At 34.4% G+C, this 22,998-nt stretch overlaps 6 protein-coding genes across 7 annotated transcripts; 1 reads left to right on the forward strand and 5 right to left on the reverse strand.

The window, feature by feature from the left end:
* Positions 1-229: 229 nt before the first annotated feature.
* LOC110667656 (probable membrane-associated kinase regulator 1) lies at positions 230-2,252 on the reverse strand. Its single transcript, XM_021828568.2, has 2 exons — positions 1,456-2,252; positions 230-906 (listed from the first exon to the last, which is right to left on the reverse strand). Exons 1-2 carry the CDS (start codon positions 2,034-2,036, stop codon positions 423-425), a joined length of 1,065 nt encoding a protein of 354 aa, XP_021684260.2. The 5' UTR covers positions 2,037-2,252; the 3' UTR covers positions 230-422.
* An 814-nt stretch (positions 2,253-3,066) lies between these two features.
* Positions 3,067-4,185, reverse strand: LOC110667655 (probable calcium-binding protein CML43). Its single transcript, XM_021828567.2, has one exon. It carries the CDS (start codon positions 3,852-3,854, stop codon positions 3,258-3,260), a length of 597 nt encoding a protein of 198 aa, XP_021684259.2. The 5' UTR covers positions 3,855-4,185; the 3' UTR covers positions 3,067-3,257.
* Positions 4,186-9,077: 4,892 nt separating this feature from the next.
* On the reverse strand, positions 9,078-9,698 carry LOC110667645 (uncharacterized). The gene has a single exon (XM_058147613.1). It carries the CDS (start codon positions 9,696-9,698, stop codon positions 9,078-9,080), a length of 621 nt encoding a protein of 206 aa, XP_058003596.1.
* A 761-nt stretch (positions 9,699-10,459) lies between these two features.
* LOC110667644 (uncharacterized) lies at positions 10,460-11,721 on the reverse strand. Its single transcript, XM_058146498.1, has one exon. The coding sequence runs from the start codon at positions 11,357-11,359 to the stop codon at positions 10,697-10,699; it is 663 nt and encodes a 220-aa protein (XP_058002481.1). The 5' UTR covers positions 11,360-11,721; the 3' UTR covers positions 10,460-10,696.
* Positions 11,722-14,232: 2,511 nt separating this feature from the next.
* LOC110667709 (uncharacterized) lies at positions 14,233-18,102 on the forward strand. Its single transcript, XM_021828642.2, has 8 exons — positions 14,233-14,835; positions 15,266-15,413; positions 15,529-15,679; positions 15,825-15,950; positions 16,040-16,120; positions 16,525-16,717; positions 16,795-17,065; positions 17,431-18,102. The coding sequence occupies exons 1-8, from the start codon at positions 14,644-14,646 to the stop codon at positions 17,667-17,669; spliced, it is 1,401 nt and encodes a 466-aa protein (XP_021684334.2). The 5' UTR covers positions 14,233-14,643; the 3' UTR covers positions 17,670-18,102.
* Positions 18,103-18,796: 694 nt separating this feature from the next.
* Positions 18,797-22,613, reverse strand: LOC110667710 (serine/threonine-protein phosphatase PP1 isozyme 1). Of its 2 annotated transcripts, none has more exons than XM_021828643.2 (3): positions 22,161-22,613; positions 19,378-19,937; positions 18,797-19,177 (listed from the first exon to the last, which is right to left on the reverse strand). In XM_021828643.2, exons 1-3 carry the CDS (start codon positions 22,327-22,329, stop codon positions 18,902-18,904), a joined length of 1,005 nt encoding a protein of 334 aa, XP_021684335.2. In that variant the 5' UTR covers positions 22,330-22,613; the 3' UTR covers positions 18,797-18,901. The 2 variants fall into 2 exon arrangements, with proteins under 2 accessions (XP_021684335.2, XP_021684336.2); XM_021828644.2 differs by having other exon boundaries at positions 18,797-19,208; positions 22,161-22,610.
* Positions 22,614-22,998: the final 385 nt, after the last annotated feature.

The raw sequence follows: 22,998 nt of genomic DNA on the forward strand, positions 1-22,998 counted from the left end.
TATTGTTGTTAAATTTTCATATATTAACTTATTTCAAAAATTATTCTATTAAGTTACAAATATTTAATAATATGCTAATGTAGGAAGTTTGAAAATTAAGTATTCTTCAATTTTTTAATATGCTAATGTGGGAAGTTTGAAGTGTTAATCACACTAAACATCAGAAGATTTACTAATTATCCCAGAAAAAAAATCTTTTTTCCCATATCAATTAACGCATTAAAAACAATTAAGAGCAAGCAAATTTTGATTAATTGTTGGCATACAAGAGTTCAAACTTGAGCTAATAAGAGAATTCAGGGCAATTAATTGGGAGGGCAGAACACAATGCATGTCAAAACTCTCATTGTAATGGATTTTAATTTATTGAGAGCATTTGTAATGGAAATTATATATAATAGAGAAGCTAAAAAAATAAAACATTAATCATCTGGGCCGAATGATCTCTTACAATGAGCAATAGCTGCCTGAATATTGTTATCAGTGGCAGCTGATGAACTTGTATAATTTTCAGAGGGAAATCGCTGGTGAATTGGAGAGGACTTAGTTGAACCAGGGCAGCTTTTTGTTCTTCTTTCTCTGCGACCAATGTTCCTAATATTCATGGCTTCCAAGACCCTTCTAATGGAGTCCAAGTTCAGTTCTAACACTCTTGATCTCTTTCCTTGCTTCGTTTCCATTGAACCCTTGTCCATTGTTGGCTTGGTTAGGCTCTGGTTATAGCTCCAGATCATTGTCTTTTCTCGTATTTTTCCCTTGTCATTCGTAGACTTTGCCTTGGAGGCCTTGAGAAATGATGCTAGTAATGTTCTGACTTTCAGCGCTCGAAATATTGTAAAGAAGTTCATCATGGCGCCATTGTTTATTGTTATTGTAGTTGTTGTTATCTTTGATGGTTTGCTTGTGCTATTGGTTCAAAACAAGAATTGAAAGTGAACACTCTGCATGATCAAAGTATAATCAAATATGCAATGCAATACCGTTAACAAGGCTTGAACGAGTGAAAATTATAATGGTTTCTAGTTATTCACCTATCATGATCATGATCATGATCAAATTTTATTATGATAAATAAACCTTATAATAAGAATAAAGAGCCTCAACTATTGTTTTAAAGATGCCCATTTAAAAAACCCCAACCTAATCTTTCCTTAAATTTTTTTTTTTTTACTTTTCCTACCCAACCCAAAGACAATGGCATTTAGTTTTGAAACGTAACAAAGACCCAAAATTAAGAGAGCTTTCAAATGTCAAAATTCTCATTTCTTAGTTCATACTTCATACCTACTTATCTTCTCACATATAATAATTAATAATAAAAACTCCATTAAAGAGGTAATTTCTCATGAAGGAGAGTAAAAATAAAAATTAGAAAAACACTTTTCTTTTACTGAATTGGCTGGATTAATTCACGCGGAAAAGAAATAATATTTTTTAAAAAGAAAGTGCAAATACCTGCTGGCTGCGAGGTCCAACTGGTTGGCGTCTGGCAAACGGCCATCTCCTTGGTCAATCTCCGACGATTCCCTGAAACTGGAAGTGAACGTATTGACGAAGCGGTTGACTGCCGGAAACAATACCTTGCTTCTAATAGTCTTCTGCATTCTAGAATTACAAAGCTTCGACTCCACCTGTGAATTCCGCTGACTTTCTTCTTCCGTGGAGGAAGAGCTGAAAGTATACACCGACGAAGACGACGACGACAAAGACGATGTACAGGAAGTTACAGACTCGCATAACTCCGAGGTTTTTGTTTCGGTGGGAAGGAAAACGCCGGATGAAAACGATCTAAGATGCTCCATTTCATCATCATCGCAGTCCTCTACTCCACGGCCGCCACCAAGATCACCATCGCCGAGATGTGCGGGGTCAAGAGAAATTTCGATAAACGAGTCTTCATCGTCATCGTCTGTCTGATCGTTATCGGATAAGATAGTGAGAGAGGAAGAGGAGTTGAAATCGTAGCAGCTGCTAAATGAGAAACTGTCTTCCAGCTTTGGATCTCGAGATTCAAAGGTTTTGCTTTCCATGATCATAAAGATCAGAGTTCGTCTTGGTTTGGAGATAGGGATTGCATGTATAGTTAAGCTAAAGCATATTGATGCCTACAAAATTCTCGGACCTGAGAAGTGAGACGACTCCCTCGTGAAGGCCGATTATTGGCCGGTTACAATTTAGTTTCGGGTTGGTTTTGATTCAAAGATTTAAAAGTATTGGAACTTTTCCAAGAGAGTTTTCTCAATTTTGGTTTGATTCGATTTAATTTTTTTAATTTTGATTAAATTTAATAAATCAACCTAAATAATCATTGAATTATATTAAAATCAAACCAAATCAAATATAAAATCTTATAACTCGGAGGTCCGATTCCATTTTTTTTAAACCTTTAAATCAAAATTGAATTAGACCGAGCCGGAGAAAAATCTACATGAATTTCCTTAATCTCTCGTGGTTCAATATTGGCGTCTTAGAAGTTGGAATTTAATCTTCTGATTGATAGTGACAGCTATGGCGACATATAGCTATTAGAATTTATGATTATTGAACTACGCTGGATTAAAAATGACTAATTAAAGAGATGGAAATTAAAACAAGTTGAACTAATTAACAATGACCTTGCCCTTCGCCCTCGGCCACTTTATTTTCTTGTTTGTTGAGAAACTTTTGCAGATAAAATCTATCTTCATTTATCCAGCTGAAATTATTTAGCATGTAGCGACATTTAATCACAATTGCAGATGTCAAAGAGAAGAGCCCACATAATTTCATCTCATTAAGTTGACGTAGAACACCAAATCAACCCTGAATTTTAGGTAATTTCATGGGAGGTTCCAAGATCTTCAAGGGATTGGCTTAGACTATAATAACTTAGTAGCTGATAAATTTATTTATTTATTTAACTTTAATTAAAAATTTGCTATTCTTATAACTCAATTTATATCGTAAATTAGTAAAATAAATAAATAAATAAATAAATATATTCAATTTTTAATGAAATTTAATATAATTTTAAATAATGTATGAATTATAAATCGTTACCCACAACAATGGAGAATAGACTGCTACTTACGCACAAAGATGGTTTTTAGCAAAAACTGAAGATGTGTGGATCCTTTCACAATCATAGATTAACATATACATGCATGCATGAAGCCTTACCATCACTACATCAATGGATTCTCTCTCCATGCGTGCCTACTACTCACTACCAAGAAAAGAAAATCCAGAAAGAAAACGAGAGAGAGAGGTTTAATTAATTAAGAGCTGCGAACGATAACGCTTCTCATCATGTCCTTAAATTCGAAGAAATCGACACGGCCATCGTGATTACGATCAACAGAGCAGATCATCTGTTGAACTCTGTCGATCTCCTTAGCTTCGGGCATTCCAAGTTTATTCAACACTACTTGAAGTTCATGTGCAGAAATGTAGCCATCGCCGTCTTCATCAAACACCTTGAAAGCCTCCGACAGATCAGATTCTTCCTGCGTCATTGCATCCTGTCCATCCTCCGTATTCTCCTCGTCGTAGGTAAAGAAGGTTTCATCCAGCGATTGGTGAAGTGATACAAAATCTTCAAACAAAAGGCCATCATTGCCAGGCCTAATGTGAGATCTGATGGTAGATTCAAGTTCGGAGAAGTCAGCATCGAGGCCAAGAAGGCTGAGCGCTTGGCTAAGGTCCTGGACTGTGATCATTCCATCGCCATTCTTGTCGAAGAGGTCAAAGATGCGGCGGAGACGGAGGGAATTGAGGCTAGGGCTACGTAGGCGGAAGGAGGAGCAGGATGAAGATTTCCTGGAGAGGGAGGGCTTGGGTTTTTCAGAGAACGGTGGTGATGCTTGTGCTTCCATAGGGTGCTGTTGGGCACAAGTGGGAACGTGGTTTAGGAATTAAAAGAAAGAAAAGGGGCAGATGTTGGATCTGATCTTACACGTTTTGTGAAATTTCACATTTTCTGAGTGCTATATTATGAGGGATGAAGCGTGTTTAGCGTAGTTGAGAGACTCTTTTGCCAGCCATCCACGACTTTTTCTCATTGGGAGACTTCTGCACCTTTGCCAATTGCCAATTGCCAATCAATTTGCAGTCATTCACTTAAAGTCGAAGCAAAAGCCTAACTAGTGCTGGCCACGGCCGGTTTCAAATGTGGAATCGGTGATTTCGATGGGTATAAATCTGAATCTTATCCTTATCTGTTTCGGTTCCAAATTAATCCAATTTTGATAATAAATTTAATTTTGGCTCGAAATGAATCAATTAATTTTCATCGATTCAATAATAATTTAATTCAATTTCACTTTTAATTGATATTATCCAATTTGAGTAAGTCTGATTCTGATTGTGGTCCTGACGTGAAATTTACCTATCGATTATGTATATATTCATTTAATAAATAATTAATGTTTACTGTCAATATCATAAAGTTTTATGTTATGTTAGAACTTAGAAAGTTCTTTGTGCGAAGACTTTTTTTTTTCCCCCAAAGAACTTTCAAGTTGCGTATACGTTGGTGGCCACGCGTCCACGCTATAAAGCTCCCCATGGGGAAAAGTACATAGTCAACCTTTTTTGTTAATCAGTAATTTTAATTGAAATTAGAAATTAAAATAATACTATTAATATTTTTACAAATGTACTATTCGTTATTATTCTAATAAAGCTCATTTGTTATTCCGACTATAATTTGAAATTTTATGTAATATTAATTTCAAAAATATATGAATATGGTTTTTTTTTTCTCTATAAAAAATGTGATTTTTTTTTTATATAATATGTAGAATAAACATTACGTGATTATGAAAAAGAACAAATGTGCACCAAAAGTAAGCTGCCCTAATTGGTTGATTATTCCATGTTCTAGCTGCCCTAATTCTAGAATATTAAGGCTAATTGTATGACTTTGCGGCTGCAAATACCTTTGAATGCTTTTGAAAACGGGCGTCCAGTTTGAATATGATTGGAAAAGTCAATTGATTATCATCATTTTTTTTTTATGGGATTCTAATATAAGTTTGTTATCGTATAAGAACAATTTTAATAATTATTAAATTATATATTTTATATTAAAATTTATATAAAAATAATTAAAAAATATATAATAAATACATAAATTTAAATATAAATATTTAACTTGTTAACTATTATGAGTTTAAACTTTCTATAACTACACTCTTCTTCATAACTTATTTATTAATTAGAAGATTATTAATTTACTCAATATTTATTCCCGTCAACATTTTTTTAAGAGCTCACAAACTTAATATATGTTTTAAATATTAATACATTAAAATTTATTTGATTTTTAGATTTGGTGGCTAGAAATCACAATACACAATTTTCATGTCATGGATAGAGATTATACCCATATCAATTTTATTAAATCTTTATTAGTTTTTATTCTAATTTAATTTTAATTTCAATTTAAATTTATTATAATTTTAGTTAAATTTAATAATTTAGATTTTTAATGAAAAATTTATGTTAGCTCATAATCACACTAGATTAAATAATTAATTTTTTATTAATTTAGTTTTAATTGATTTTAGTTTAACTTTGAATTAGATAGATTAAATTTTAATTATACTCTATTTGAAACTAAATCATCACTAAATTTATTAATATCTATGAATAAGTATCGTAAAGATATAAATGTTAAGATCGAAAATATATTATATTATAATGACAATAAATGCATAAGAATATCAATTAAAATAATTTGATCACGTGTAAAATAAATAATTAAATATTATAATATAAAAATATAATAAATTAATGATGAAAAAAAGTGAAAAAAAAATAACAAGACTTAAAATGATGCGTAAAGTATAATTATTTTTATATAATATATATTTTTTAAAAGAATATAAATATAAATATATTATATTATGCAAATAACATTTCACTTGTGCGGGTGACAAGAGCGCCCACACAAATGTCATGTGACATCGCATTCAGTTCTGCTTCAGCCTTTAGCAGTTACAGCTTGAAAAGCTCTAATTCCTGAAAACTAGCCTAATTCTGAAGATTCGCATACACGCTGCCGTTTTATTCTCTTTCTATTCTCCTTTTACTCCCTTGTTCCTGTCGCCGCCACCGCAGCCGCCGCTGCTGCAAGTTTTCTATTTCTCCCGTCAACTTAGGTTTCGTTTTTTTTTTTTTTAAATTTCGTTGAGTTCTTTTAGTATTTCATTGTAAGGTCTGGCTACTCTCTTAGTTATGTGGCTAAAGTTTTATACTTTAACTCTTGATTTTAGGGTTCTATCGACTTACTCTCTTTGTGTATGTGGCTAAATCAATTGTGTTGTATTTTTAATTGGCGTTTCTAGTTTTCTTGTGCAAATTGTACTAACATGATGTTTTCTATTTGATTTGGACTTGCAAAATCTCTAACTGTAGGATTCTGTATATTTCAATTGGATTAATTTTCTTTTCCTCCCAAAAAACAACTGATTTTAGCGCATGTTTACTGTTTGGAATAGGTTTACTAATAGCTGTGATTGATTGCTTCTCTATAGTTATATTTTGTTTCTATCATCTTTGTCATCACTATCAGCAATTGTTGTTTTCGTTAATAAGTCTTATGGGTTCTGAGATTTGTATGGATGAAATGGGAAAAGTCAAGATTTATCCCTAAAATCCACAGAAAGTTTGGATGAAACTTATGGTGAAGAAGCTAATATGGCAAAAGTTGACCCATCTCTTAGGCCTATCACTCCTGATGCAAACAAAGAGAATGGGGATTTCCTCTTGGAGCCTAGTTCTTCTCTCACTATGGTGACAAAAATGCCGACTTTGCTAACCTTTGCATCTAAAACCAATAGAAATCAGGACCAGTTCCCCTATATTGATAATTCTAGCAGCCCCAAAACACCTAAAGATGTTGTTTTTGACCCATTTGCTCCAAGTCCTGATGACAAAGTCTTGGCTCCCCAGTCTAAGAAATACTTTGATGAGGCAAGGATCAGTGTTGCTCGAAGACTTAACTTTGAATCTTCCCTCAAAGGTTTGGACCATGCAAGTCCTGGTAATGGTATGGAGTCCATTTTAGATGTGGAGATGTTCAAATCAGTATATGAAAATCTCTTGGAGGCTATTGTTTCTAAGCAAACAGAGAGTGCTCTTGCTGAACTATCAAATATGGAATGGGATTGTGATGCTTGCAGGACACCTCCCTCAGCTTCTCGGCTAAATGTAATTGTTGAAACTTGCCCTGGTGCTCCTTTAGAGCCAACTGGTAAATCAAGGATTATTGATTTGGGCTTATGCAAAAAGCTTGAATTCTAACGGTATTGGACATTATCTGTGCTATTTAGAATATGACACTACACTGCCAACTAATTTTGCAAGTGTGGGTTATGAATTAGTTAAAGGCGTAACTTTTGTGCCTCATATGTTTTCTTAAAGATTTAATTTAGAAGGGAAATTGCTGTCTGACCAAGATTACAGTATAGTAGTAGCGTTGTATAGGAATTTTTGATGCTTTATACCCTTGGAAATTATCAGTTTTTTATTTTCTTAGACAGCAATAAGAGTTCTTTGTTTATGTGCATGTTGTGTAAGCAATATGTTAGCTTGTACATCCGTGAATATGAATGTCTTCCTTTTTCTGTCTGGTGGCATTATGTATAAACCAAATTAATAATGATCTAATACCTTTTTGACTGAAATTGATGATTGTCTATATGTGATTGATTAGAGTGAAGTAATAAGGTAAATGGTGAAGATAACCAACAAATTGTTCAAGAAAGGGGTTCTTTAATCAGAGGGATGTTCAGTTGGGTCCATCATGAACTCAAGATTCAACCTTTTACCACCAGCATAGTTAATTGACAATTACAGAGAGTCAATGCAATGAGATACTGATCAGAAAGACACCTAACAGCTCCTATATAGTATATATCTAGTTTTCTATATGATGTACTTTGATCTCTGAGACTTTGAGAACACTCAAATCAGGTTTAGATTGAGACCTTCATCTCCATTTCTCAAATAAAACGTAAGAACAGTACCATTGTTCAACTATTTGTTTTCCACATTAATGCAATATCTACAGCCTTTCTAAGTCAGTCAACCCAAATCAGTTATGAAAAGACCGCATGATTTGTTTTCTCTGATTATACCATGTTTATGGTCATATACCTAAAGAGTTGCAAAGTGAATATGAAGCTCTCCCTTTCCATACAGAAACTTGGTAGAGGACATAAGAAAAACACTCTCTTTTGTTCTTTCTTATTTTATTTTCCATTTTATCCCGTTAGGCGATGTATTGACAACGCAAACATAAATGCACAATGCGCCAATTTGAAGAATTTCCTTCTCCCAATGTCGAGCATGCACAATGCATCGTTGCAGGTTTAGATGCCTTATTGTTCAATTTACTAGCAAAGCAATAAGCATGAGGCTTCTCTTGATCCACAATGCACCAATCTCTAGTGTTGTTGCCTCCGAAGTGGACTTCAAAATTATTTCGACTTCAAAATTATTTCTTCCAAGAGAGGTGCTTTACATTATTACTACTAAACGGGAAAAACTTACTTTAATTTAATTTATCATATATTCAAAATATACATTTAGATCTCATTTATTTGACATATGATCCCATTTTATATGAATTCATGATAAATTGGATCTACATAAGAATTCCTTTTAGAATATGCTATAGAATTATTAACTCATCTTCATCTTGTTTAAACAGCCATTGTGATAGACAAGATGATTGGCATTTCTAATGCATTTGCACCTTTTAGTTGCGGATATGCAATTCGGCAGCTATAGACATATGCTTGGATTAACAAAAAGAGAAAGAAGAAAATTTTGTTTGCATATGTACAAGAAGTTGTATCTTCTTTAGGTGAGGAACATTCAGCTTTCTGCATCTCTGCACAACTGTACAAGACAAATTGAGCTGGATATTCTAAGAAACTCTATAATACTGAAACCAAATCGGCTTAAAAGGAAAACATTAAGCTATTCTTAATTGACCTCTTTACCATGCCGGGAGGCATAATTGGGATCTAAAACCTGCAGGTATAGATTCTTCAACCAAAGTCACACGCATGTAGCCCTTGTGAGATTTACTCTCGTAACTTGCTCTTGCTCTTGCACTTCTGGTTTTGAATCTTCATGGCAGGAAAAGCAATAGTAAACCTGCATGCAGAAGTAGCAACGGCATGCTTCTTGAATATCCCCAGGAAATTAATCCGACCTGGAATCGTTGTGTGTGTTTCCACTTCAAGCTGTCCGGCCAATATGTCACTAATCAAGCTTTTCTGATTTGATGCTGACTCATCCACCTCTACTGTAAGCCTGCAAGGAATCGTTACTGTCCCCCTGGAGGGTACAAAACCAGGGTACAGATCGGCTTCTCCCACCTGGTTGCCTTGGTATAGAAGCAAACTCTTTCCAGGACCATGCTTGAAGCTGGCGTGATTTGGGTTGTGGACGCGAAGCGTGAGGTTTTGGGTGATATTCAGTTCAGTATTGATAACTGGGAAAGAGATACGAGGGGAGACGCCAACGAGGGAATCTGAGATAAGTTGGACCTTAGGTTCTTTAACCTTGAACACTGTCGAATTCAATGCTGGGATGAGAATGATTAGGAATAGGATGAAAAAGAAGAAGAGAATCGACCCACCAACGATGATGCAGCAACGCCTCCCTGGGTTAGGGAGTCGCTGATCGCCAGTTTCTGTCATTGTTGACATTGAATAGGAGAGTGGTATAATCTTGTTGTGGGTTGCAGGGGAAGAGATGGGAAACAGTTACAGAATTACAAGGTCAGGAATGGGTGGGAGAAGTGGAAGCCATAAATTCGCCGATGGGTCAGATACAGAGAAAGATAGCTTAATGCTTTAAACACTGATTTTTCTTCTTCACATCCAACATATCATGAATTTAAAATAAAATAAAAAATTATAAAATTTAAATAAATTTTATATATTTATATTTTAAATTTATAATAAATCCAATTTAAATAAAAACTCCCCCTTTAAAGATCATTGGTCATGGATTGGTTATTTGGTTGTAAGCAGGCTGCAAGTAATGCCATGGCCATATTTCACAACTGCTATTCCATGAGGAATTTACGGTTGAAGCCCATATAATTTATCAGCCCTATTCCAGAAAATACACCAAGCCTTGCAATTTTGGGGAGCATTGCACTTGCTATACGCAAGTGATATTCGCACAGAACAAAACAAGAATAGAATTGCCATGGCATTGGCCTCATCTTGCTGGAGAGGAAATATTTTCTGAGGCTATTACTTGCTTAATTACCATTTCTTTCTCCTCATTTAAACATTTCGGACATCCTTATTTTGCAAAAAAGTGCAATTACTATAAGCTCCATCCCATGTAATGACAAGTTTTTAATAAAGGAAGTGCATTCAATCGGATCGATTTTGAATCGAACCGGTTAAGAAAAACTAAAAAATGTTAAAATTCAAATTAAAGTGTATATAGAAATTATTTTAATATTATTAATTAAATTTTATTGATTTTAATATGGAAGTTTTTCGATTATATAATGATGTGTTATGTTGCTCTAATAATACAGAATCATCTCATGAACAAGAAAATCTCTACCCTCACGACCAGTAATCAACATGCATCAGGTGTTAAGCTAAATGGCAGAATCTGAACCAGACTTTAATTGATTAATAATCTTAAAATATCCAAATAATATAAGCTTGTTCTACAGCTTCGCCTTATACTTGCAGTCCAGTTCTCCAATCGTGGAATTGGAAAGAAAGACACTGACGTCGCAGGTTGTAGTGGTGTCCGCGCTCACTTTAAATATATTAAAAATCAAAACTTTACCAGAAATCTTGATCACTGCGTTCATAATCAAGACCCCCGACGAAACATCTGTATAGAGCTGGGGATTGTTGAGCAAGCGATCCGCCATCACCGTGACGGTTACATTCATGGGCTTGGTATCGTCGGAGCTAATCTTGCCGGCTGCAATTGGAACTTCCCCAAAAAGTTCGTTTTTGTAATACATCAAAGCAGAACCGTTTTTGTACTTGAAGCCCACCTTGTTTGGGTTGGTGATGGTGAGATCCACGTCCAAGGTCATATTCAGATTGACGCCCATCCTGGAAGGGTCTAAGGAGAAACGCAGGCCATCTAAAGTGATTGAGTCGATGGTGGTGGAAGGATCTTTGGCTTTGAACACTGTAAAAGCTAAGATCACCACCACTAGAACGAAAACGACGATGACGGCCGCTGTTACCCCAAGACAAATGTTTCTACGCCTGTGTTTGCTCTTGGGTTTAGGTAGAGTTTGAGCTTCGGCATCTCTCGTCTCTTTTGCTACCTTTGATGGATTTAAAGCGGTTTCCTCCGCCTTCTGCATCTTTTCTACTCAGGCCTTTTGGTGCGACTCTGGTATCTGTATCCTTCTACAGAACAAAGTTTGAACTCGAGTTTGATGATGGGGTGGGGTTGTGACTTGCTGAATTCTAGGCTATAAATATATGATGTCCTATGACCAAGTGGGCTTAAATTTTTTATACTGTTGCAGGCAGGTGTCATAAGTTGAATCTAGAAAGGGTGTTAATCAAGTCTGATTCAATTTCCTCAGGACTTGGGAAGTCTTAAATAGACTACAACATTAATTGTTGTGTTTAAAATGGGTTTTTGCTCTTGGTCCTATTTTGAAGCAGTAAATGGTATTTTCTTGTGCCCAAAAGCCTCTTCTTAGGAAGATGATGATACTCGGCTGAAACTCGAACCATGGAATTAGGTATAACTGAGGATAGTTAGAAAAGTATAATATCAGAGAATTGAAAGGGATGGAATTGGACAGATCCAATTTGCTGGGAGCATGACTTGGTCTTATGCAAATGTGCGCATTCATCCTCAGTAATAAAAGTTAGGCTCTGTGTTTGATTTTTGGTTTTTTAGTTTCCCACATTTCAAAGTGTTTTACTGATAACTACAACCTTAATAACATCACGTTTCTAATTTTAATTTTAATATTAAAAAATTTATTATTTTTTAAAAATATTTTACAGGTATCTTCAATTTAATACATAATCAATCCGCTAAGAAGTAAAATATTCTTAATAAATATCTTTCCATCACGAGATTAATTTTTTTTTTTTTAATTATATGTGAAATGGTGTAAAAAAAAACTACAAAAATCCACTTATTTTTAGACATTAGGCTCATCGTTGACGCATGAAACCGTGTAAATGAAAAATTATACAACACAATAATATAACTTATGTGAAATACTAAATTAGTAAATAATCTATTATTATTATTTGAATTTAAGTTCATTGAATTGTGTTTGGTCAGATTGGCTGTGCTTCCAGAAGCACCGGTTTCCGGTTCGCTCGGGGCGCTCATCACTTTCTTAATATTTTCGCAAACAAGGTGATGGTTCCTAGTAGTTTGCTGCGCATAGACGATGATGTGACTCAAGACCCTAACCTCCCTAATTTTATATCATAACATAATTTATAAATTATTATCTGATATAAAAAAATAACATATATAATAATATTAATATTATTATTATTATTATAATAAATAAGATAATTATCATATATTAATTTATTTTAATAATATTATTTTTTTAAGAAGTAAAGTAACTGTAAAAAAAAAATAATGATATAAAATGAAATTAAACAGTTCATATAGAAAAAATAAAATTAATATCATTACTAACTAGATTATTTAATCTTTTTATTTTTATTTACTTTATATTAAATTAAAATTAAAATAAAAAAATTAAATTAAAACTACATCGAAAATTTTAATTTTGGTAGTTTTTGTTTAATTTATTTATATATGCTTATTTTTTAAGAAATAAAATTTTTGATCTTTGTATTAATCAACTTAAAGAAAATTAGTATAAATTATTTGATAAAAATGTAAAAAAAAAAAAGTTAAATTCCATAATTGAACTTTGAAGTGGAATAATTTCGTCCTTGGAAAATGATGGAAATCATTCCACATTAAAATACAAAACCAAAGACCTCGGAAAATGATATATCTGTCTTAATTTTATATTTACAAATGCTTAAACGCGTTGCCTTGGAATAATTACAAGTGTTTAAATAATAATTAATGAATGTTTTCTGGTGGGTCCATCTGAGATTTAACATATATTTTTGACTTTAACTATGTCATCTGAATCTCCAAATTCAATTTTATCTAGATGGTTTCTTAAATAAATTATTGTAATCTTTATTTCAATTATAAAAAAAAAATCAATAATTGAGAGTTTATATATATTTTAATATAAATATGGCTGCCTTATGAGTGAGCCTTGTTTAACATAGCAAGCTGCAGTTGGGCCAGCCATGGAGAATTATGCATCTGGTTGACCTAGGCCTAGTGTTCCTATAATAGGCTCTCTGTGGGCCTAAAAGGCCCGTCCCTAGCATGATTGTATATAGACTTTGGGGGGCGAGGTCCAATTCCGACCTGAAACTAAAACTGCACCGACAGTTCCGATTCGAATAGTTGGAAATCATTGTTGAAGGACAATTATACTGCACAGGATATTCAATATGTGAATGGCGTGATCACAAGTCTCGTAGGAGAGCATGCTGATGCTAGAAAATCAGCTGAAAGATGGGCAAGCGCAAACTCCTCTCGCTTGAAGCTGCCAAGGGATATGTGAACTAAAGCAAAGGCGTCCTCCTCTCTTGAAAGCAAAGTTGCGAAAAGATATCAATTATGGAATGCAAGCAGGGCCATGTGCTTTGTTTGGCAACAGCATTCAAAAGCAATAGATGAAGATTCAATAATAGGAAAAGAAATTAAAAAAAAAAGTAAAAAATAAAAAAGTTAATTATTAAATACAAAAGGGATCGACCCAAAAACCAAACCATGATTTTAGTAATTAATCATCCTTTTCTATATAGAGTGAGGGATAAAAAAGCAAATTTTCTAAGAATTTTTTATTTTTATGCTGAAATTATACTTCAAAATCAAATATTTTAAGAAGGGTATTTTCAATGTAAGTTAAGGCTCGCCACTGAAACACTTATAACCATTTTACACGATTTAATCGTATTTTATTTGTTAATAATTTTTTTAAAATATATTTTTTATAAATATTTTATTCTCTTTAAATTTTATTTTTTTAATAAATAATATAACAACTAAAAAAATTAATTTTAAAAAATAGATATTGAAATATAAGTAATCTTAAAAAAAATTCTTTATAATGCTTTTTTTAAATGAAACTTTAAATTTAAATCAAAAGTTTAAATTGAATGAAAAAAAAGGAATATATCAATGGCTCCTCCCTCGATTTTTTTCACTTCTTGTGTGTCGAGATACTCATCTTCCTCTTCCTCCTCCTCACAGTCATCTCGTCTCTCACAGGCACAGTGACTGACCCCAACAGCAAGAGAGAGAAAGAGAGTGGCGTTTTTGCTCAAGCAATTGAATCGATTTCTCTGCTTTTTATATTTCTATAATTTAGGGTTTCTCTCCAGTTTGAGGAGTTGAGTGCCTTTCTTTCTTTCTTTCTTTTTTTGTTTTAGGGTTTCATTATTTGGATCGAATTATAATTGAAGGTGGAGAGAGAGAGAGAGAGAGAGAGAGTGAGAGAGAAGGGGGTGTTGATTTCTTCTCCATCTCTTGGGTGTGGCGGTTAAATACAAGTAGCATAGTGGGATGGAAGGGAGGAGAATATCGGCGAGTCCAAGGCCGTGCTCCGGAAGGAGGATATTAGCTAAGAAGAGGCCTTGCACAAATGGATTTGTCAACACTGTTAAGAAGTTGCAGAGACGCGAGATTTCGTCTAAGCGAGATCGTGCTTTCAGTATGAGCAATGCCCAGGAGAGGTTTCGCAATATGCGTTTGATGGTATCTTATCTCTTTCTATCTCTACCTTTCGGCTTGCATTTTTCACCAGTCTCCGTTTTTCTGTTTTAATCATTCTTAATTCAAATTCTGTATGTCCATTATCATGGGGAAAAGAAAAGAAGCTGAATTGTTGCTTTGCAATTTTTTAAGCTGTTCAAATTTCATTATAATTGTACCTTTTGTTTCAGATTTCTGGGCTATTCCTTGTTTGTTGTTGTGACAAGCTGGTGCCTCTTTTATGAGCCGAAAATGTTACTGATTCATGTTCATTTAATGGTTTTTGTTATTCATATTTAGGTGCATCAGAAAACAAAGTTGTAAGTTATGATCTGGTGCATCTCTTTGAGATGGCGATGGAATGCTCAGTATTATTATTTTTATGTTTAGTTGCAACAAAAATTTTTTTATGTGTTTGGTTTACTTTGATTAGGAAGAGTATGATACTCATGATCCCAAGGGCCATTGTTCGGTAGTGCTGCCCTTTTTGATGAAGAGAACAAAAGTCATTGAGATTGTAGCTGCACGTGATATTGTCTTTGCTCTTGCACATTCTGGTGTTTGTGCAGCTTTTAGTAGAGGTAATAACTGAAATTATGATATTGCAAAGAGATAATAAGTATCATTAAGTTTCCTCATTTGTACTTCATTTTCATGTTAAGGAAGATTACTCTATCTTGCTTTTGATGATTGCAGAGACAAATCAGAGGATATGTTTTTTGAATGTTAGTCCTGATGAAGTCATTCGAAGCTTGTTCTATAATAAGAACAATGATTCACTCATCACAGTTTCAGTTTATGCTTCAGACAACTTTAGCTCCTTAAAGTGCAGATCAACTAGAATCGAGTATGCCAATATCTTCTCATCTTTATATATATATATATATATATATATATATATATATATATATATATATATATATATATTATTGTCATTCTTGTTATTGTATGTATTAAATTGTGAAATTTGTGACTTTGATTTAAATTGTTAGGTATATAAGGAGGGGCAAGCCAGATGCTGGTTTTGCTCTTTTTGAGTCTGAGTCCTTGAAGTGGCCGGGGTTTGTAGAGTTTGATGATGTTAATGGAAAGGTCCTAACCTACTCTGCCCAAGACAGGTACCTTTCCAGTCTTCTTACTTTGTGATTGCAAAATGTTTATTTTTTGAATTCTAACATTATCTTTCTTAATAAACTGTTGTGGTCAGTGTTTACAAGGTTTTTGACCTTAAAAACTATACAATGCTGTACTCTATATCAGACAAACATGTGCAAGAAATCAAAATCAGGTAATCTCTCTCTCTCTCTCTCTCTCTCTCTCTCTCTCTCTCTCTCCTTGGGGGTGTGCATTTCTGTAGTGGTGTGATGCACTTACTCATTTGAAAGACTCATGCTTGGTCTCATTATAATTGTAATGGAGCTTTTAATTATAGGAACTTGTTACTATAATGGAACACTCAGTCTCTAAGGCCTTTGCACGTAGATACTTGGCAACAAACCTTATACATAATGTCTTTCCATATATGTGGCCATTTTCTTGTGATGTTTTTCAGATACTAATGCCTTGTAATTGTCATTCGGTTGCCTGATTGAACGAGTTCTGAATTGTGTGCCACGTTTTGGCCCTTGTTTTGTTCTCTCTGCCTTATATTTGGTCCTCTTACTCGCAAATGTGCTACATTATTTGAAACAGTCCAGGAATAATGTTGTTGATATTCAATAGAGCAAGTAGCCATGTTCCTCTTAAAATTTTATCGATAGAAGATGGCACAGTTCTAAAAGCCTTCAACCATCTGCTTCATCGAAATAAGAAGGTGGACTTCATTGAACAATTTAATGAAAAGCTCCTTGTTAAGCAGGAAAATGAGAATCTTCAGATCCTTGATGTGAGTTATCTATGTCTTTCCTGTTTGCGGCCATTATCATTTCTATGCCAGTAATTATATGTTCTTCCTTTATGCAGGTTCGAAATGCAGAGCTAATGGAAGTTAGCAGGACTGAGTTCATGACTCCCTCAGCATTTATCTTTCTTTATGAGAACCAGCTGTTCCTAACTTTCAGAAATAGAACTGTTGCTGTTTGGAATTTTCGTGGGGAGCTTGTAACTTCATTTGAGGATCACTTGTTATGGCATCCTGACTGTAATACAAATAACATATACATAACAAGCGATCAGGATCTTATTATTTCTTACTGCAAAGCTGAATCTGAAGATCAGTGGATGGAAGGAAACGGTAACTTTTCCTGCTGCCTTTTTGGTTGACAGCTATATCAAGTATTTAAACAGCTTATGATTTGAGCTGGCAGAGTTTGAGAATCTTGCTAACTTATAATTGTTTCAAACTATCAGATTTGTTATCCTCTTTTCCATATAATTCTGAGTGTTATTCTAAAGGAGACGATCATTAGATAATAAAGAGGAACAAGTCTATGTGGCAGAAGTCTATCTGGATAACCTGGTGGTTGCTAAATTTTTGTATCTTAATAGATATTTTGAACTCATTCTGATTGTGTTTTTGTTTGGCTTGTCTTTTTTTGAGATGTACCATGTTAGCACAAGGGAAGTTATTTTATCTCATAATTTGTTTTTTTGATGCAGCTGGTTCTATCAATGTCAGCAATATCTTGACAGGAAAGTGCTTAGCCAAAATAAATGCTGGCAATGGCAATCCCAAAGGTGATGAGTGCAGTGGCAGTAGGTCAAAGCAGAGTCACTCTCCTATAAGAAGTACAGTTGCAGAGGCTTTGGAAGACATAACTGCACTTTTCTATGATGAAGAGCGGAATGAGATCTACACTGGTAATAGGCATGGATTGGTTCATGTGTGGTCTAACTGAAATGGAGCAAGTTCCGTTTGCTCTGAAGATGAATCTGCTATTAAAAGATATTCTGACATTCCTGCAAATGTTAATAGACATAGTCTGGATCATGTATGGCAAATTCAAGAGCTGGTTTCATCATTTCGATCTAGCTGCAATGATTCCTTAATCATGGGATGTTACATCATTATGCCTGCATTACTTCAGCTGATTGGTGGGCTTCAGCGCACTCTATTATTGATTTACTTCAGAGTGAATTGTACCATTAGATATTTTATCTTCTTGTGTAGCAAATTGTAGATCTACTTTTGGGAGTTCGTAGGGTGTCTGATTGAGATGCAAGTTAAATTTGTTTACTTCTTAACATTTTTCAAGATTACGTAACATGTAACATTCACATTAGTTTGTATCGTTTTTGTGTCTGCCAAGTAAAAAAGATGTTTGCTTATTATTATCAGTCTCTACCATTACTGGGCTAACGCCCCGGAAGTTAGATGTTCGGGCAAAGAAGTCTAATTAAGTTGAAGTTACTGCAAACGATATTGTTTTTCCAATTAGTAAGACATCAGAAGGAATGAAAATGAGCAGCAAGGAATTAATATGCCTTTGCAATCTCATTTATGATTGAATTTTGGGCTATGTGCTATGTTCATCTTGGTTATTAGTTGCCTCTTTTTTGTCTCTGTTTTTCTAGGAATTAGATAGTTCTTAAGACGGTTTGCATTAATTCAGTTGGTACTGTACCATGAAACATTCCATTTATTTCTAGTATTAACATACGAGTTGATTCCTCTCCCCCAATTGGCATCAGGAGCATGGCCATATGGTATGAAATTTATTCTCATTGCCTGGCGCCCTAAACTGGAGAAGAGAAGATGGAGTAAGAACAACAATATTCAAGAATTTCCCTTCTCACAAATGGTCTAATTTAAAGTAAAGGCTGTATTAGCAAGATGAATTATTCAGCTGGTGAAACCTTATAGGTGAACAGATGAGAATGGGGGATATTCATGAAATGGAAATGTATTCAAGAAAAGGGTGAAGGACGAAAATGGCAGAGGAAGAAGAAAAAGTGAATGCAGTGCACACTTGGAAGCTTTTGCACCGAGAATGCTGTAAGCAGGTGATCAACTTGGAGGAACAAATATAGGGAATATGCACCCACTTGTTTGTTTCAAAGGTACAAACCAACAGTTGCACATATAAGGGATTATATACACTACACAGCTTTCTTTCTAAAATCATCTCGATTACATGAAGTAACCTATGATACAGAGGCTTATTTTGAATTGGAAGATGAATATTGTACATGTCAAAAGAGACAGAGCACTAGCTAATTTGACTACGGTGGAGAAGAGGTGCTTCCCTCTCGCACAGGAACTATTCCAGTTTTTCTGCTTTTCCTTTCCAGGGCTTGAGAATCTGAAATGAGCAGAGCAAACTTTCATTGACGCACATGAGTGCACCTGCATTGTTAAACTCTCCACAGTAGTTTGGTGCTGAGAATATAGTAACCAACTGTCTGTCTGCAAAGAATTCATATCCATCTTCAACTACCTGTCGATCATTTTCAACAGAAAAAAAAATTTTTTTCGCCCTTCTTTTAGCCATTGTTTTAAAGTGAAAGTTAAGCAGCAAGAATCAAAAACAAATTCGCCCTCAAAAAGAAATTCTTGAACAAAAACATAAGCTAGCAACTAGTTCAGAAATGAAAGAGAATGTAGACCTGGTGAGCTCGGCATATGAGATCAAGATCATGTTTCTTCAAGAATTCAGCTACTTTATCAACTCCAAAGGTATAGGAGATACCCCTATCATTCTCACCCCACCCTTTGATGTCTTTATCAGGATCAGCCCATAGGAGATCACATAGAAGGCCCTGGTCAGGCACATCCACTGGCCTTTCTATTGCTCTGATCTGATCCAAGCTGTCCATTTCTGGTGAGAGTCCACCATGCATGCATAGAATTTTGTAATCGACCACTGCTGCTACAGGTAAACAATTGAAGCATTCAGTAAAAGTTTTCCACAGACGGATGCTGAAACGGCGCTTGCACTCATCATAAAAGCCATATATTCTGTTGATAGAAGCACATTCATGATTCCCTCGGAGGAGGAAAAAGTTGTCTGGGAACTTTATCTTGTAAGCTAGGAGAAGACATATAGTTTCTATACTTTGCTTTCCTCTATCCACATAATCTCCAAGAAAGAGGTAGTTGGAATCTGGTGGAAACCCACCATATTCAAACAGTCGCAAGAGATCTGGATATTGGCCGTGTACGTCTCCTGCATACCCAAAAAAATTCCAGATGGTAACAAGCAATTTGGAGAGGAAAGCACTTATTTTCAACTATCAAAACTGTAACATATATGCCATCTTAAATATCATTCTCGAAGGGGTGATGCTTCACATGAAACATGAATGGCATGCAATTCTTGCAGAGACATGACTTCCCTAGAACTGTACTTGGATGTTGGCATCCATTATCAAATTTTCCTATTTGTCTAAATTATCAATTGAATTTGCAAGTCAAGTTTGTAAGTATCAAGTCATGAACTGGGTTTAGCTCTGTTGAGAGTTCGAGTTTTTTTCTATGTAGATATTGGGAAAACAAAAAGGTACTTGAAAGTGTATTTTGTAACCTATAAAAGGAGCTTTCTGCTGTAATGAAAAGTAAGATGAATTTCCAAAAAATGTGAATATAGCGTGAATATAAACTATAGAGCAATAGAAAAAAAATGTGAATTATACTAGAAGTATTAGCTCTTCAGAAGTAAAGAAAGCACTTAAGAAAATGAAAGTGTGTAAAACCTGTAGACTCGATGGAATACCAATTGAAGTGTGGAAGTGTTTGGGAGAGATGGGAGTGACATGGTTAACTAAACTATTTAATAAGATTCTGAACTCAAAGAAAATGTCTGATGAATGAAAGAGGAGTATTTTAATACTTATTTTTAAAAATAAATGAGACATACAGAGTTGCTCAAACTATAGGGGAATTAAACTCATGAGCCATACTATGAAATTGTGGCAGAGAATTGTGGAACATCGATTACGTCATGACACTTCTATCTCTCCCAATCAATTTGGCTTAATGCCCGGTCGTTCAACTATAGAAGCTTGACAGAAAAATATAGAGATGTGAAGAAAGATCTACATATAGTTTTTATCAATTTAGAGAAGGTTTATGATAGTGTTCCAAGAGATATCTTAAGGTAAGTATTAGAACAAAAGAAGGTATCTATTAGGTACATACAAGTGTTGAAAGATATGTATGAAGAAGTAACTATTGTGCACACAGTGGGAGGGGACACAAGAGACTTTCCTATCTCAGTTGGATTACACTAAGGTTCAGCTGTAAGCCCCTACCTTTTTACATTAGTTCTAGATGAATTGACAAAACACATACAAGAGAGTATCCCTTGGTGCATGATGTTTGCGAATGATATAGTTTTAATAAATGAGACGCGAGAAGGAGTCAACAGAAAGCTAGAGCTTTGGAGAAGTATTCTAGAGTCGAAGGGCTTTAAGTTAAGTAGAACGAAAACAGAACACATGCATTGCAAGTTCAGTAAAGGCCGAACTGGTGATAGGGAAGGAATTAGTTTGGATGAAGTGATATTACCCAAAACTAATCACTTTAAATATCTCAGTTTAATCTTTCAAGTAGATGGGAGATTTAAGAAGAATATTAGTCATAATTAAAGCCGGATGGTTGAAGTGGAGACGTGGCATGAGAGTTTTACTTGATCATAAGATTCCCAGTGAGTTGAAAAAAAAATTTTACCGTAAAGCCACATGACCGGCCATATTATATGTCAACGAGTGTTAGGTAATGAAGGAGTCATAGAATGTTTAGACAAGCAGAGCAGGTTGGGTTGGGTCAGGATAGAAAGAAAAGGATTAGATTTAAACTTACTTAGAGGAGACTAGTAGAACGTAACCTAACCTAAAGTATTACCCATTTCTAAGTATTTAGGTAAAATCATTTAGAGGGGAGAAAGAAAATACATGACCCTACTAAATGTTTTGGATAAAGGATGTTTTGGATAAAGGTTTATATGAGTTGAGTTTTGGATAAATGCTTAGTTGAGTTGAGTTGAGTTATTCCTACAGCTCAATTAGCAAGTTTATTGTTGAGAATGCAAGTAATTACAGGTGAGATCATAGGTTCAATGCTTTCTTCAAACAACCAAGCTAAAAATACGGAAATCAAGTAAAAAATGATGAACAATAACACACATTCTGCTTACTGTCCTACGATTTCAACATATTTGGAGCCTCAAATGTCCTAGCAGATTTTCTCAGCAAAGGTTAGGGAGTCCCGAACCCATTGCTCCCACATACAGTTCAATTTGTGAGGCATTTCCTACGGATAATCATACAAGGAAAACCGAAAAGAGGGGCAAAGGAGCAAGTGACAATGAGAAAGAAGCGCATATGAACAAGACAGGAGAAAAAGGAAAAATAAGGGAAAAAGCAAAAGAATGAAAGTAGATACTACATACCACAGATGTTGATGGGAGCTTCTAGTTCAAGAAAAACAGGCTGGGCGAGGAAGACTTGCTTGGCAGCGAGACAAAGGTTTCGAATTTCAGGCTCAGTAAGCTGAATGCGTTTACCTCTGTTATTCCTTCCTTCCAACAACCTCTGTATTATCCCTTCTAATCCTTCCATTCGACCCAAGAGGAGACTACTTCACTCCTCTTGCTCTTTCTTTCCTTCTCACTTCTAATCTTGATGATGGGTTCTTGCTGTCTGGTTATTTCCCCTTCCTTCTTGACATATTGGCATCTCTGATCCAAGAAATGAGGGTAGAAAGAACTCAGAAAAGTGAAAAAGACAAAGCCAAGTCTGATTTATCTTTTCATTCTTGATTTCTTGACACATGAAAACTTAATCTCATCCTCTATAGAGAGAGAGAGAGAGACAGAGATTACAGAAGAACCGCTGGAGTTGAGATACTTTCGGAGGTTGGGTGAAAAAGGGGCAGATGATTTTTAGCAGCCATTAAAAATTTTTGACACTTTTGTTAGTTTTTACGGTTGTAAATAATGAGGTTTAGCTTTTGCCAACTTAATGGATTTTCCCCCTACTTCAATGGCTACCATACCCATTTCATTTTAGAGTGATTTACATGTTAAATCTTTAAAATATGATAAAATTTATAATTTAACTTTTTAATTTTAAAAAATAATTTGATGTTTAAGATATATTTCTATTAACAAAATAATCATTCAATTAAAATTTATTATTAATGAATTGAATGATGTAATAATTTAATTACTCAATATAAATATAATTTTTTAATTGCAAGTTATTATAACTTAAATAAGTAAAAAATAT

Source organism: Hevea brasiliensis, chromosome 5 (assembly GCF_030052815.1).
Source record: "Hevea brasiliensis isolate MT/VB/25A 57/8 chromosome 5, ASM3005281v1, whole genome shotgun sequence".
NCBI classification, from domain to species: Eukaryota; Viridiplantae; Streptophyta; class Magnoliopsida; order Malpighiales; family Euphorbiaceae; genus Hevea; species Hevea brasiliensis.